The 16,173-nt window shown below is 49.7% G+C and overlaps 6 protein-coding genes across 6 annotated transcripts; 3 read left to right on the top strand and 3 right to left on the bottom strand.

The window, feature by feature from the left end:
* Positions 1-188: 188 nt before the first annotated feature.
* PV10_08807 (leucine-tRNA ligase) lies at positions 189-3,295 on the bottom strand. The gene is made up of 2 exons (XM_016373884.1): positions 2,777-3,295; positions 189-2,723 (listed from the first exon to the last, which is right to left on the bottom strand). The coding sequence occupies exons 1-2, from the start codon at positions 3,230-3,232 to the stop codon at positions 384-386; spliced, it is 2,796 nt and encodes a 931-aa protein (XP_016220795.1). The 5' UTR covers positions 3,233-3,295; the 3' UTR covers positions 189-383.
* Positions 3,296-6,737: 3,442 nt separating this feature from the next.
* Positions 6,738-8,889, top strand: PV10_08806 (uncharacterized protein). Its single transcript, XM_016373883.1, has 2 exons — positions 6,738-7,214; positions 7,276-8,889. The coding sequence occupies exons 1-2, from the start codon at positions 6,824-6,826 to the stop codon at positions 8,391-8,393; spliced, it is 1,509 nt and encodes a 502-aa protein (XP_016220794.1). The 5' UTR covers positions 6,738-6,823; the 3' UTR covers positions 8,394-8,889.
* PV10_08805 (uncharacterized protein) lies at positions 8,714-10,265 on the bottom strand. Its single transcript, XM_016373882.1, has 2 exons — positions 10,088-10,265; positions 8,714-10,028 (listed from the first exon to the last, which is right to left on the bottom strand). Exons 1-2 carry the CDS (start codon positions 10,110-10,112, stop codon positions 9,160-9,162), a joined length of 894 nt encoding a protein of 297 aa, XP_016220793.1. The 5' UTR covers positions 10,113-10,265; the 3' UTR covers positions 8,714-9,159.
* Positions 10,266-10,614: 349 nt separating this feature from the next.
* PV10_08804 (uncharacterized protein) lies at positions 10,615-10,818 on the top strand (the record flags this gene model as incomplete). The annotated part of the gene is made up of 1 exon (XM_016373881.1): positions 10,615-10,818. One exon carries the CDS (start codon positions 10,615-10,617, stop codon positions 10,816-10,818), a length of 204 nt encoding a protein of 67 aa, XP_016220792.1.
* Positions 10,819-11,012: 194 nt separating this feature from the next.
* On the bottom strand, positions 11,013-12,047 carry PV10_08803 (uncharacterized protein; the record flags this gene model as incomplete). Its single annotated transcript, XM_016373880.1, has 1 exon — positions 11,013-12,047. The coding sequence occupies one exon, from the start codon at positions 12,045-12,047 to the stop codon at positions 11,013-11,015; it is 1,035 nt and encodes a 344-aa protein (XP_016220791.1).
* Positions 12,048-12,914: 867 nt separating this feature from the next.
* On the top strand, positions 12,915-15,238 carry PV10_08802 (uncharacterized protein). The gene has a single exon (XM_016373879.1). The coding sequence runs from the start codon at positions 13,120-13,122 to the stop codon at positions 15,133-15,135; it is 2,016 nt and encodes a 671-aa protein (XP_016220790.1). The 5' UTR covers positions 12,915-13,119; the 3' UTR covers positions 15,136-15,238.
* The last annotated feature ends 935 nt before the right edge of the window (positions 15,239-16,173 follow it).

Genomic DNA, 16,173 nt, shown 5'->3' with positions numbered 1-16,173 from the left:
CGGGTGTGTCGTCGTCAAGGAAGACGGAAATTTGGTCACGGGTAAACTTCGGGGCTTCTTTGGTCCAAAGTCGAGATCTCGATGTCGCTAGAAATGGGACAAGAGCTCTGATATTGTGAATATTCGGGTGATATCATGTTCTCTCAGCCTACTAGGTCGGGGATTTCGATCAGATCGAGACTAGAATGGTATTTTACATCAATTATTGTACAGTCTTTCTATGTATCTTAGTGTTACAACATTCTTCTTTTGATTGTCCCAAAACATCGTCCAACTATCGAGACCTTGGTGGCAACTTGGGCACCCTCTAGCAGAGGAAAAGGTTCTTCCCACACTCAAGTGTGAGTTGGGTTTCCAGGTGGGCAAGTCAGTGGTATCAATGATCAGAACACTACGTTCAGCACCTTGCCACCACCAACCACCACCACTCTCTTCCTCTTCTCCCAGTCGTGTTTCTCAGTCAACCATGACTGACCACTCTTGGTCTTGAGCACTGCCGACACGATCTCGGTTTCTCTGTCGGCCTTGCTGAGCGCTTCATGTCCTTCCTTGGGAGGTGGAATGTCTGCAGTGAACCGCATCTTGCCGTTGATCTGCACTGCACAGACCATAGTTGTGCGCCGATTTCGTAAAGCGGATTCTTGTTCCTCAGAAAGGATCGGGGTGACAAACGTTTCTTCGAAGATGCTTGTGTGGGGGCCTCTGCTGCTGATCACCTCCCAACATTCTTCTGAGAAGGCAGGAGTAATAGGCGCCATCATCTTTAGGAGCTCCTTAACCGCGATGTTGGCGACCTGGGGACTAAGATTCGATACACCTGTGTCGTGAAGTCCATTGGTGAGTTTTATTAGATCCGAAATAGCAGTATTCAAACTGTAGATGTTGTTGGAAAATGTCTCAACAATGTTTCCCCGGGTTCCATGAGTGAGAAGAACAGCATTAGCATCCACTTCACTCATCTGCGCTACATCGAGCTCAACTGTGTCCATCTCCTTTGCGGTGGCAAGAGCAGCAAGATCATTGACAATACGCCAAACTCTGCCGAGCCACCTCTGGATACCCACAATCTTCTCTTCATCCCACTGCAAGACCTCACTAACAGGGGCAGCAAACAATATGTGTGCCCTCAAGGCATCTGCTCCGAACTTTTCGATGCAAACCGAAGGATCAACACCATTGTGCTTACTCTTGGACATTTTCTCCCATGTGAGTGTCGGGGCTTTCTTAGTGGCTTTGACGATCATCCCCTGCTCGGTCTCTTCCAATTCGTTTGGGAGCAAGAACCGGCCTGTGTCGGGGTCAGAAAACGTCTTACCGTGGACCATCCCCTGGGCGATCAGACTTTGAAAAGGCTCTGCCTGGCCCTTTGTGCCATCAATTAGACCTTCGCCGCAGAGAAACTTGTACATGAATCGGGCATAGAGTAGATGCAGAATAGCATGCTCGACGCCTCCAATATATGTATCAACAGGGACCATCTCTGAGGCAGACTGCTGTGAAAAAGGCTCTTTTGTATTCTGTGGGTCAGGGAAGCGCAGAAAATACCACGACGAGTCCACAAAAGTATCCATGGTGTCTGTTTCTCTTTTAGCAGGCCCGTGGCATTGTGGACATTGACAATTGACCCATTCTTGAATTTTGTCCAACGGGTTGCCTCTTTGTCCTTTGAATGACGCATCAAGTCGTGGCAACTCAACTGGCAGATCATCTTCTGGAACCGGAACTGTGCCACATTCGGCACAGTGTATGATGGGAATGGGAGTGCCCCAGTACCTCTGACGACTCACAAGCCAGTCTCGAAGACGCCAAGTCTCAAAAGGAGAAGCCGAATCAGTCTTTTGAAGAAGCTGAAGTATTTGAGAGGATCCCTCCTGACTAGACAGCCCGGCAAATTGTCCACATAATGAAGTCAGCGTCCCGGGGCTCGTGAAAGCTTCCGTCATGTCGTTGGGGTGTACACGGAGAGAGGGAGGAGGCTGCGAGCCCGTCACTACCATGGGAATTGCTTCCTCTGGTCTGTGAACTTTCCAAAATCCTAGATCCCGCGAGTCATGAGCAGGAACACCCATCACCGCCCCATCGCCATAGCCTTCGAGAACATATGGCGCGGTAAAGACAGGAATTGTCTCAAGGGGTGCGCCCATCACTTCGGAGAGCGGGCTCAGAGCGCGAAGAGGCAATTCGAACCCCTCTTTGGAATCAGGCGCAAATGTTGCTCTCTTGTCAAGAAATTGTTGCAAACCAGGTGTGGTCGAGACCAATTTCAGTACAAGTGGGTGGCTCAATGACAGCGTGATGAACTTGACCCCAAATATTGTGTCTGGTCTGGTGGTGAACACGTGGACGGGTGTCAGTAATCCAGAGGGATCCTGGAGATTGAATTTAATGCGAGCTCCAGAAGACTTGCCAATCCAGTTCCTCTGCTGGGTAAGAACTCGACTCGGCCACTTGTCGTTCTGACCGAGATAATCCAAATCTTTCAACAAGAATTCCTTGAAAGAGGTAATGCGGAAAAACCACTGGCGGAGCTTCATCTGTTGAACCAAAGCCCCAGAGCGCCATGATCTCCCTTGACTGTCGACCTGCTCGTTGGCAAGCACAGTCTTGTCCACAGGATCATAGTTAACCAGTGCCTCGGCTTGGTACGCAAGCCCTTTAGAATATAGCTTCAAGAAGATGCTTTGGGTATGTTTGTAGAACGAAGGAGAACATGTTGAGATTTCCTACAGACAGATAATCAGCGACTATGATAGACCATCCTCATATGCCAACCTACGGCGTCCCAATCAAAGGTGGTATTCATGCTCTGAAGCTGTTTCTTCATCTTGACAATATTCTCCTCGGTCCAAACAGCTGGGTCTATTCCTCTTTCAATAGCAGCATTCTCAGCTGGCAGACCAAACGCGTCCCATCCTGTAGGATGTAGCACCTGATATCCTTGCATCCGGCGGTATCTAGCAATCACGTCGGAGATGGTATAGACCCGTAGATGGCCCATGTGAAGCGATCCCGATGGATACGCGAACATGGGGAGGACGTAGGATTTCTTTGGGGAGCGTGGAGAATTCGGCGTATCCCCCTGTAAAGCCCATAATTGCTGCCATTTTGTATCAATGGCCTGTAGGTCAAGGCGCGAATTCGAAGTAGCGGATCTGCGACTGAGAGTAGCGGCAGTGGAAGGACGAGTGGACAGCGAACGCACTGACTGCGACAGTTGTAAGCTCTTCCACATCACATCATATTCTGACCACGCTGCGGTCACCAGCCAGCGTCGTCAAGAATTTAACAAAGGGTCGCTGGGCACTGAGACTGAATATGATGGTTCGTCCTTGTGGAAAGTCTTCGGGAGATTATTTGATGCTGTCCTGAAGAGGAAGGTTGATCGATGAAGCACGTGATCTGAATATCAACGACATGTCTTCTTCTACAACATGTCAACTCTCATCTTAACTTGAATTCCTAGACAAGTCTCAGATCAGACAACATTTTTCAGCCTCGACATGTGCAGGTTTAATCAGATCAAACGCAGACGTACAAGATGTCAGCAGTGTTCACAGTGCGGTGACTGCTGTTCCCCCACTTCACGACTCGGGCCTGCAACGAACTTCTGATGGTGAGACGTTGAAAGATATACAGAGATTTTCAAAACTTCTCATAGGTTAGGTAAGTCGGTCAGAGAACCGTGGATCGGTGCTTATGGTTCAAATCATGTCAACGAGCAAGAGCATTTGCAAGATGGCAAGAATGCGGAGCAGTTCGGCTCTGGTTCAATCATGGTGAGCGCATAACCTTCACAATATTCACAAGTCTTGCGTTACTGTACTGCGTTACTGCTGTGCATGGCCAATGAGACTTTGTCTCTGATGTTTCAGATGTCTTTCAATATCATTCATCTCTCAATGGTGACTCAAATCAATGAGTCGACGAGTCAGCGAACACTTTCCTGCTGCGCTGCCTATCGCCATCATATTATTTAAGTCATCTTATTTTAGGCGTTTGTTTCTTTCTCTTTTTCTCTTTCCCCCAAACTTTCACTCTCACTCAAGACCTCACAAGATCTCAAGACGGACTAGAAGCGACAGCAGTTCTTGTCGTTTGGTGCTTGGGCTTTCCTATTCTCTTTGCCCTTCTCCTCCTCAGTTGATCTATCCTTCACATTATCCTTCTTCAAGCTTGCAACAGCAGTCAAGATGGTTTTGATCTCTGCCTTCACAAGCGGAAAGGCCGCCCTCCCCAATCCGAGAACTAGGAACATCGCCCCAGAGTCGCTATCTTATGGCCGTCTCCATCTTCTTGGTCTTCCAAGAGAGATTCGAGAGCGTATCTATAAAATTATCAGGATTGATACGCAACACCAAGCGCGCCCAGACTTGCTTGGACAACCCACTTGCGCCTACAAGAGCTTGGGACAAACTTGTCGACAACTCTATCATGAGGTAGACGATGGTGTCCCACCCTTTTTGGTGCCGCACAACAAGATCGAGACTTGGCTCAGTGGGCCTCTTACCACATACAGTGCATGGGACGATTTTAAATCGCTTCATGTTGAACTTCGCCATGACATGGACCCGGGCATCTTTGCGAGGTTTTCTCATTGCCTCAAAGGACTGGCTCCCAATCTTGAGGATCTCCGAATCTATTGCGTTGGCAATGATGCTCTTGGAGTGCGAACCAGCTCTAAGCACCCAGCATGTGGAAAGTTCGACCAGTCCCTGATGCCACACAACACAGAGAACTTGTGGGTCGCTGGTCAAAGATGGAACAAGAAGCTCACGCTACTTCAGACGCTTCCTCAACTCTTCAACCTTCGGACACTGGTTTTGGACAATCTCAATGTACCACTACTCAAGAATCATGTTCTCGCCAATAAGCCATGCTTAGAAAAGCTGGTTATCAGTGCTGATCACAGAACAATGCTGCATGACGGATACACAGAGAATCGGCAGGTCCGAAACATGATCGGTCCCCTGCTCAAGCCCATCGTCCACTCTGTACCTATGCAAGAACTCAACGTCACTTTCAACGGCACTTTTGACGTCTGCGGTATGATTACGGCGACTGGTATGACATTGGAATCGCTTACCCTGATTGTGCCTAGCGGTGATTACCAAAGAGCAGCTTCATACCACCGTACTTGGACCTTGGACCTTGCCCGGATCATTTCTATCTTGCCGGGTGTGAGCAATCTTCGAAACTTGCGGATCTGTTTTCATGACATGATCCACGACAACATGCATGAAATGGGCAGACTAATGTATGCTTTCAACACAAGTGTCCCACGTCTCAATTCACTCCAATCGCTGGAGCTTCACTTTGATATCGATTCACCTTGGACCCCAGAGGCTTTTTTCAACGCACTTCCAAAGAGTCTGGAACGTTTTCATATCTACGATAACTTCCATTTTGGTAGCTATGCGCTACTGGCAAGGATGATCGGCAATAAGACTGCAATCGCTACAACCAACCAGCCTGAATCGCTTATTGGAGACAACTTGTCCCGAACCGATGCTATTGCATTCCCAACAGGCCAACTCAGTTTCATCGGATTCGAGTACAGCGTGGAGAAGTTGGAGTATGATCGGGAGTTACAGGATGAAGACGTCATGCGTGTCGTCAAGATCAATGGCAGATTGCTCGATCGACGTCGTAACAAACACCTTGCCCAGTTTAATGGTGAACATATCCCATGGCGCACTATGGATTTGGCAAGTGGCGAAGAAGGTCACATGGATGCCTATTCCCAAGTCGCATGGCTCAAGGCAAAAGTCAGCCAACTGGATAGGCCAATGTTCAGTGAGGTCCCTGAACAACATGTGTTCGCCACGACAGACGACTACTTTGGCAATGAAGCTGAGGCAGAGAAGATCTTTCATCAAGAAGTGGCTGTCGCAATTGACGCCTTGCCTCCTGTCACATACCCGGTGATGGTCGACGTCCCTGACAAATGTGAGCACACCAACCACTGGATCAGCGCTTAGTATCTTGCACGACAACCAGGTATGCTATCCCCGCAGGTATCACATTGCAAGTGAAGATTGCTGACTTTGAAGTAGAGCATCAAGACCTTTGGAATTGAACGAGGCAGAGGTTCTTGGATGTCATGAAATGGAGACACTGATGCGTCCGCTGATGGACCTCAAGTCATGGCTTGCTGTTTTGTTTTCTCTTTATTTCTTTTTATGCTGCACAGAGTTTCTCATATTTTTGTGATTGACACAAATTGAGATTTAACGACACACACCAAAACGAAAACGAACGATCTTTCATATCTCAAAGTTGTCATTCGAGCTTGCTGCACACACCCGGGCTGGCACCGAAAGTCACAAGTTCAACTGCTTTTCGAAAAATTTTCTTTCTGAGCTGAGGGGGAAAGACACATCATGAAACAGAAATTGGAATTGGTCTTCATTTGATTTCAACAGGGCGTTACGCAGGTGGCGAGGTTTTCGTTTGTTCGCATTTAGTTATTGCAAGTTAATCTCAGTTAGCTGGTCGTGCCTGCACATGGCAGCATATGATCATAGAATCTTAACATCTCACACCATAACGCTACAACCCCCTGAAATCATCAGCCTCGAGAGAGTACATGATTGTGATTTCCAGTTCCACCGTAAATATTCCACTATCATGATATCTAGATTCACCGTATATGCCAAGGCATTAACGCCCCTAGTGAAATGGCGCTAAGTCAGGTACATGACTCAAATCAATTCCCTCTAGATGAAGACTTCTACAATCACAATCATCCACTTCGAGTCATTCGACCTGCAGGTGCGCCAAGGGCAGGAAATCTACTGGTTGTCGCTCTGTGACCAGCATCATCATGGTCGACGTGACACTACCACCTGATCTAGACCCCTCCAATACCTCCTCCCCAAATGCCGGTCAAACTCCCACCTCCCCGGCCCAGGCAGGTCGCAAGAGGAAAGCCACCTCGAGCTCCCGCGGTGTCGCCAGTCTGACCCCAGATCAACTGGCCAAAAAGCGCGCCAACGATCGTGAAGCCCAACGTGCCATTCGTGAACGCACCAAGCAGCAAATCGAGTCGTTGGAGCGTAGAATTCAAGAGTTGACTTCACAACAACCATACCAAGAGCTTCAGGTGGTCATTCGTCAGAAAGATGCCATACAAGCGGAAAATGATGAGATTCGGAGACGCTTGGCTTCCATCATGTCTATCCTTCAGCCGATCGTGGGTGCTCAAGGCTTGACAGGTACGACACAGATCTAAACCATCTCTGCAATCGTTCCTCAGCACTAACAAAACACTTTCAGATCTCGCCACTGCTGCTCAGCACAATGTCCAAGCCGGCCTCGACCAACAGGAAAACGCATTTGGCAATAATGCAGTTGTGTCAACAGATGCCTATCTACCAGACCCATCGAACGGCTCCTACTCAAATCCATTTGGTGCGGTAGATTCCGGGGACAATAGACAATGGCAAGCGTCACGAGACGCCCTCTCACATCAGAGAGACAATCTCCAACGAGGACTCGAGTTGAACGAGTCGGGAGAACGATTATCATTCAACTTCCTCCTCGACAACCTCGGACAGCGCCCTTCAAACCTCCCTCCCACTGGCCCTCCCTCCGTAACATCCCCATCCCGCCGCTCCGTGTATCCCAACATCTCACCCAACCTCTCCGAACACACCAACACACCATGGCTCTCCCTTCCCAAGAACATCCCGCCAACTTGTCCTCTCGACGGCCTCCTCCTCAACTTCCTCCATTCCCGCCGAGGCGATCCCAGCACCAACGACGCCTCCAGCCCGTCATTCAACCCCTCCTACCCATCGGTCTCGTCCCTCCTCAACCCCAGCGCCAACCACACCCACAACCTCGACCCGCTCTCTCAACTGATGACCGACATCATCAGTAAATTCCCCAACATCGCCAACCTCCCCGAACAAATCGCCGTGTTGTTCTGTATGTTCATGCAAATGCGATGGCAAATCAATCCTACACCAGAGAACTACGTACGTGTGCCCGAATGGATGCGACCCACTGCCGCTCAAATCTTCACCCCCCATCCCGCCTGGATCGAACATATTCCCTGGCCACGCATGCGCGATAAGTTAGTCGCCAATCATCAGGATTACAGTTTCGAAAACTGGTTTATTCCCTACACTTCGGATTTGAATGTCAATTGGCCATATGATCAGGTCGATTGTTTGATTTCCACGGCCGAGGATAAAGATCCAGTCATCAATCCGGTGTTTGAACGTCATATTCGGAGGTTGGAGAATTGGTCCCTGGGTCCGGTTTTTGCGGAGGCGTTTCCAGCACTTGTTGACACCACGAGGATTAAGCCGGCGGTTCAGAATGCGGGTTCCACCCCGGCGGCGGCGAATAAGGCGAGGAAATCGAATAGTTTGTCTTCGGCTGGTTGATAGAACGGAACGGAATGGGATGGGCTGGGTTGGTCCGGCATGGCATGGCATTTGTATCGGAGACAGCGGTTTTGGTTAGGTGGTAGCTGCGCACTGGATGTGGTTGTGTTCGTGGCGCTACTGGGTGGTTTTGCGAGTTAATGAAGCGGGCCTCTTCATTGGTCATTCATTGGTCATGGTCATGGGTCAAGCATGATCTGGAGTTGGTTGGTGCAGACTTGGCTTGCTACTCTAATGAGGGCCCAAGTCTGGGTCTTGTGTACACTAGACGTTGCAAGCAGGAATGGTGGTTGATTACGGAGAAATGAAAGTGATGCAGCTTATGAGGCATGGTAATGTCATTTTGGGGAGAAAGTGAGCCTAAGGCTTCTATCATTGCATGATGCTTGGACTAGTCAGTTCTCCTGCAGGAAGAATTGCAGAGCCTACAGAGCCTAATTGGTATCACGACCTCGAGATGGCTCATCTTCCGTCTGTAACCTTATGTCATCTCTCATCACTCGTTGTGTTCATATCGCGGCGACATCGCTGTCCTTTGCTCTGGGTCTAGACACGTCCCAGGAGAATGGGACTAGAGTGCGTGGTTCGATTTACTCCGAAGCGAGATCGTCTCTTTTGATTGACAAGTTCCATCATCTGTCGACTTGCGCACAACTGATTTGCCGGAGAGAGCTTGAAGTCATGCTGGTCTTGTTGGGTGTCCCGTGGTAGCGACTGATATCCTTTTAAGATGTCGCAAGATGGAAATTTCAAGAGATTAGCCCCTTCAAGCCGTTGCCTTTGCGCTATATTTTGCAGCAGCCGTGTCAAAAGCGTCACTCTTTTCCGCGATATCTCGTAACAGAGCATGCTCTTTATCCTTGTCTGCCAATTGCTTCAGCAACTCTTGGACAGCTTCTGGCTTCTTCCCAAGCACACTTGAGAGAACAACGCTGTTGGCAATGGCCTCGACATCGACATTGTCAGAAGCAAGCGCTTGTTGTAACGCGGCTTGTGCTTCTTCTGTTCGACCCAATTGAATTTCAGCCACTGCTTGGCCAACAATAGAGGTTGGGGATGTATTTCCAGGAGTATTGGCCAGCTCCTCGTAGACGTAAAACGCGGATTGATACTTGTCGCTGGGACCTTCCCTCAAATTTGTCCAAGCCTCGGCCAAATTGATCAACAGGGAATCTTGAGCCCATCTTTTCGCCGCCTGGACTTCCTTGACGGCAAGATCGGTTCGGTTCTGGATCAAATGTATTTGTGTGAGTAAAGCGACGGCCTCCAGGCTACCCTGATGCTTGCTGAGAAGGTCAATGGCTTGAGCGTATTCTCCAGCTGCGGTAAGCACGGTGCCAGCTACGACCTGGACGATCGCATCTTCTGGATCTGACTCGGCAAGGGCTGTTGCTGTAGCTAGTGCTGTTGAAGGGTCTGATTTTTGTTGGGCTAGAGCCACGATCGCTTTAGAGGCAGCATCTTTGGGAGATTTGAGGGTTGAGAGGACTGAGGACGATTGCCCTAATGCGATCTGGGCTCGGTACTTGAGGATTTGGGCGTTTTTTTGGTTCTCGGCAGAGAGACTGGAGGTTTCAAAGTCCAGAACAGCCTGGTAGGAGTGTGTGTAGAAGGCTGTGCTTATATTGAGAAGTTCTGGAGAGATGTCATGAGTATTTGAACCAAGGGTAACATGTGGATGGAAGCAGACGTACCGCCTTCTCCTGAAAAGGGATCCATGTTGAGTAGACCGTTGGATGGAGTTTGACAGATTGGGCGAGAGTGAGGGTACAGAAGTGAGTTGGTGTTGGGCTGTCGGATATCGTATCGAGGATTGAAGACGAGGACGCTCAATACAATACTTGAGATCAAGGACGGGAGACTAGGGGCCAGATGGTCCAGATGGTCCAGATGCACCAAATCGATGAAGCGACGACTGATTGGGGACTTGTGTGAGGGCCTAACCCGGAAGGTGCGGCGAGCCGCGACTTCTCCGCGGTTTTGAAACTGTTATCGATGACAGATTCAGGACGACCGACGATCAGACTCTCTTTCAGCCCTTGCAAGCAACACCAAAGGAAGCAAAGACTCTATATGCGAGGACGGTGCAAGACAAGCGAGTCCTCAAGTCCATTGTCCAGAGATAAATCACCACTTACATCTTGACCTCAGCCTTCCAATCCACCAATCCACCAATCCACCAATCCACCGTCCTAATACTTCCATCCCAACCTCATTCACCATGCCATCCGGTGCTCGTTTCAGTTTCACTTACAACAGCATCAAACTTGATCATCAAGCAATTCAAACACGAAGGGCGGTGAGCCGAGTGCGGGGCAACTACCACCTATTTCTACGGAATCAACCCAAGAAGCCACAGTTCACCCAGAACAATCTTGGTCCAAGCAGGAAATGGGAAGTTCCAAAGATGAAGAGTATCGAATGATTGCCTTACGGTGACAAAATATCAAAATGAGCCTTGTACGATACATGAGGAATGCGAATGGTTGGCGTACGGTAGTCTTGGATTGGTTTAAGCTGGATGGAACATACCCAGACTATATGATTCTCCACTAGAACAACATACCCGGAACTCTCAACTCAACCTTACTTTTTGGTTCATCAAATCCCCATTCTACCCTATTTGAGGGGAACGGTCGACACATATAGAGCACTAGCGAATGCTTCGGGGTATCTTCCGCCTTTGATCTCAACCTTTGAGATCGCTTTGCGAATTCTATCATTGTCTTCCTTGGTGACATTGACTTTGAGAGCACCCATGTTTTCGTCAAAATTTTTGATTCTCGTGGTTCCAGGGATTGGAATGATGTCATCACCTTGAGCCATGAGCCATGCGAGGACCAGTTGGCCTGGGGTGACGCCCTTTTCCTTTGCCAAAGCGACGAATTCATCCACCAACTTGAGATTGCTGGCAAAGTTCTCTTCGCTGAATCGTGGCGCGTATAATCGGAAGTCTCCTTCTTCGAAATCATCTCGCGACTTGATGGAACCCGTGAAGAAGCCACGGCCCAAGGGAGAGTATGCCACAATGGCGGTGCCAGTCTCTCGTGCAGCCTTCAAAACATCAAATTGAGGATCTTCAATTTCCAAGGCGCAGGGGCTGTATTCCACTTGGATGGCAGCGATATGAGCTACCTTACTCGCTCTTCTCAGCGTATCGGCACTGCATTCACTGAGGCCGATGTGTCGAATCTTGCCGGCGTCCTGAAGCTCTTTCATGGCTTTGATCGTGACCTCAATGGGTTGGTCGGCCTGGATTCTGTGGGCATAGTAGAGATCAACATGATCGACCCCAAGTCGCTTCAAAGATTTTTCGATGCATGCCTTCATGTACTCTGGATCATTCCTGACCTTACGCTGCTTGGTGACGGGGTCGACATAGTTGGCGAATTTGGTCGCAAGGAAGATGGTCTCACGCTTCCCTGGATTGGCCTTGAACCACGTTCCCAGTAGATCCTCGTTGTCAAGATAGATATCTGCGCTGTCCCAGAAACGTTCGCCCGAGGCATAGACATGGTCGAGCATGGCAAGGCGCTCTTCATCAGGCTTGGGAGGGCCATAATAAGCACTCAGACCCATGGCACCAAAGCCAAGGGCGGTGACTTCAGGACCATCCTTTCCCAGCTTTCTGGTGGGGAGTTTTGGAGAGGCCATTGTGATATGTTTTGGAGGTATATTGGTGGGACTCTAGAGTAGATTGCTGGTGAGGAGATCTGTGAGAGAGGAGTCTACAGTGACTATATATTTTCGCATCTCTAAGGATGTCGTTCTAGTCCTAGATAGGCACTTTCCAATATCCGTCGTCCGCGGCGGAGGACATAGCCATTTGCCCTCGGGAGGGTTGATGTTATTGCCGTGGGACGATGCTGTCATTCGATCGGACGGACGAAAATATGACGACGTGATTGGTTGGTCAGAGGACATTTCCCCCCTCATTTATCCCCAATCTGCGGAGTTACTTGTCAAAATCCGACAAAACCGATTGATATTACAAAGACAGCCTTGAAATGCTTCGTGGACAACTCTACCGGCTTCATTGTTGATTTGGAGTAATCATCTCCATCCGTTGATCTCGACTTGCCAAGAACATGGCTTTAGAGATATTGGCCGTCTCTGTTGTTTAATAACATATCCATCTAGCAAGGGGACAGGCACGAGCCAATTCCAGAGAGCCAGAAAGATGCAACAGCCATGGGCCAGGACGAGTGGAAAGCCCAAGTGAAAACATTGACATCACCTGGATACTGCTGGCGCATGAGAAGAACGAGAGATGTATTGAGATGATCAACTTGTCGTTATGGGTTACAGATGCTACGAGGCTGTCACACTTAGATGCTGACCTAATTTTAGTAGATAGTGTCATAATGCTCCACTGTAAGCCTACGACGTCACTTACTTCGCCGTACCCCGACCCTACACCCAATAAGGCAAGACTTGGCATCTCGTATTCACCTCCGAGCCCGATTTTGCGTAGCGAAGCATTTCCGCAGTTCTTGGGAGTTCGGAGATTGTCCGATCGAAGTCCAAGTCGTCATGATTGTAATTGGCATCTTACTTAATTCTTTCCTCGCTATCGCAGGCAGCATTCAAACCAATAAATCCCAATTTTCATTGTTCATGCTCACCTAGAGTTGACTAGACCTCATACCTTCGACCTCAATGTCTTTGATCCCGTCTTCCTCGTGACCTTCTTTCTCATCGGTGCCTCCCTCCACCGTCGACAATCATGCCTCCAATAGGCGGGCGCATCTGCGCTAACTGCCTTTCCTCCTTCAGGCCCCTGGTAACGACAATCTCGAGACGGCCTCCCCGGTCAGGTGCCTCGCAATGGCAAGCCCCTTCTCAACTTCGATCCTTCTCCCAGTCACATCTCATGCGGGCTTTCACGCCGCCCACACCTGAATCTCTGGGAAAAGCCGCTCCTGCGAAACAGTATAAAAGAATCCGAAAATGGTCTCGAAGATTGGCATACCTCACCTTGTTCACTGGTGTCGCCTATGTTCTTGACACCCAGTTCTACGCTTCCTGTCTCACTCGATGCACGAGAACGTTTGCCGCCGGTCTCACCACTGCCCTCGATTACAAGATCAATTTTCGTGAGAACCCCCCCTTTGCAGACGACATCACCGAGGTCCACATGCGCAATGCAGTCAGGCTTGTCAACCTCCTCCAGACCAATGGCGGGCTGTATCTCAAGATGGGACAGGCCATGGCCATGCAGACCGCCATCCTCCCGCCTGAGTTTCAGAAGATGTTTAGCAAGATGTTCGACGATGCCCCACAGAACGATTGGGCACAAGTGAGGAAGGTCATCATGGAAGACTTTGGCGGAAAGACACCAGAGGAAGTTTTTGGTATCTCATTTGACGGCGATCCGGAGGCCGGGGTGATGGAACGAAAAGCCCGGGCCAGTGCCAGTGTGGCACAAGTACATTGGGCTCGACTGAAGGACGGCCGAGAGGTGGCAATCAAGATTCAAAAACGTGAGATTGCCCAGCAAGTCGCCTGGGACTTGTGGGCTTTCAAGGTGGTGACCAAAATATACACCTGGTGGTTCGATCTTCCCCTCTACACCTTGGTTCCCTACATCAGTGAACGCATCGAACTAGAGTGTGACTTCCAGAACGAAGCCAAAAACTCCCGGCAGATGGCAGAATTCGTCAAGGGCGAACCACGCCTTCGTGATCGGGTCTACATACCCAAGGTCTATGATGATCTGACCACCAAACGTGTCATGACTGCCGAGTGGATTGAAGGTGTCCGTCTTTGGGACAAAGAAGGCATCACACGACCCTGGAAGGGTGGATGGCGATCTGGTAGCCCTGGTTGCCACGGCACACCGCTTGATCCTCCTGGTACTCCAACACCAACTCCACAATTGCAAGCTCGCTCGTCACAGGACGCAGAAGTCAAGCCCGATCGGACGTTCTACAAAGGAAAGGATGGTAAAGGTGGACTAGGCCTCGACCTGCAAGAAGTCATGACCACCATGGTAGACCTGTTCTCAGCCCAAATGTTCCTGTGGGGATGGGTGCATTGTGACCCTCATCCGGGCAACATCTTTATCCGTCGTCTTCCTAATGGCCGTTCCGAACTAGTGTTGATCGACCATGGCCTCTACATCCATATGTCACCACAGTTCCGGCATCAGTACTCTCTCTTTTGGAAGTCGCTCATGATCTTTGACAACAAGACCTTGAAGGAGGTTGTGTCGCAATGGGGTGTCAACAATGCAGATATTTTTGCCTCAGCCACGCTGATGCGACCGTACGAAGGCGGTGACATGACTGTGTCCAACCGAATCAAGGGCATCAGCAAATATGAGAGGAATCGCCGGCAGTACGAGATGCAACAAGCGATGCGCAAGGGGATTCGCGAGATTCTCGGCGATGAGACCAAGTGGCCACGGGAGTTGATCTTTATTGGCCGCAACTTACGTATCGTGCAGGGGAACAACCAGTACTTGGGCAGTCCGGTCAACCGGATCAAGATTACTGGCAACTGGGCGTCGAGGGCATTGACCGAGGATTTACAACTGACATGGTCAGAGCGATGGAGATTCTACGGTAGTCACATCCTTTTCAAGGTTGTGCTTCTGGCGACCGATGCCTTCTGGTGGTACTCGTGGATCAGACAGCGTCTGGGCCGGGGTAAAGGTATGGACGAGGACATGGATGAGCAGATGAGGAAGATGGCTAAGGATTATGGCCTTGAAATGAATCATTCGGTGTTTGATGGATAGATGGCTCTGGGACACTACGAGCCGGCCTATTACTTTTACCTAGACGCTAGACTCCGTACATATGTAAACTATCCCAATCCACCCCTTTCAGTTTCGAGCAAGATTCTCCTCCAGTCATTCGTCAAGTCGCATGCGACTTCTGAGACTATACCTTGTGGTGGTGAACAAATCCCAGCGCTCTAAGTTACCTACCTAGGTAAGGTACTTAGTAGTTTATTGTTGGGGTATTAAGCTTAGTTAAGGCCACCGATTTGCTATTAATTTAGGCACACGCCAAATTGGTTACCGGCGGCACATCTGCTTTGTGGGCCGCCTCGGGCCTTATTGCGCCCCTAAATTGAGGCAGATTTGGGGGCCCGAGGGGCCAAGGGGCCGGGACGCCCCTCAGACTTTTGGCAGCACCCCACCTGAGTCTTGCCTGCGTGCCTGCCTGGTAACCTCGGAAACTTCAGGTGTTCCTGAACGCATCTTCCCAAAATTCCTTTCTTCTCTTTTTTCTGTTTCCCTCATTTGTTCAACCTCCCAACTACCCACCGCACTACATCTCAAAAATGGCAACATGTCCTCGCGACAGTTTCAATAATGGCCCCAAGCCTTTTCCATGTGTCAAACCCTACAGTAAGAAGCACCATAGCGGTGGTTAACCGCCCATCCCTTGCATGAGCTGCATTAGCGTACGCCCGTCCTATCCAGCCGCACCGATGCCAACGACGCAGCCTCAGTAATGACTTCCCACTTTCCACCTGGAAAAAGCTCACTGGTCACTCGCAGAGATCTGGACTCTTTGCATCGTGGCTCGCAGAAGCAAAGTCTAATCTGGTATGCTTAGTTACCTACTTGACTATTAGGTCCCAATTCCTCGTGCAGGATGCCGCGCCAGTGGCTTACTCGTACGCGACAATCAGGCTCGCATCGTCCGTCCTTTCGACCGTCCTCACAAGTTTCCTGATCGTGAGGCTGAAAGGCTTTGTTGAACCTTCGCTTTCTCGCAATATTTGTTGATTCAGTGCTCGTCAAGTCCTCATTTCGCTCCCTGTG

The sequence above is a fragment of the Exophiala mesophila genome, assembly GCF_000836275.1.
Source record: "Exophiala mesophila strain CBS 40295 unplaced genomic scaffold supercont1.6, whole genome shotgun sequence".
Taxonomy (NCBI): Eukaryota; Fungi; Ascomycota; class Eurotiomycetes; order Chaetothyriales; family Herpotrichiellaceae; genus Exophiala; species Exophiala mesophila.
Note: the sequence above shows the minus strand (reverse complement) of the source record. Positions and strands in the feature narration are given on the sequence as shown.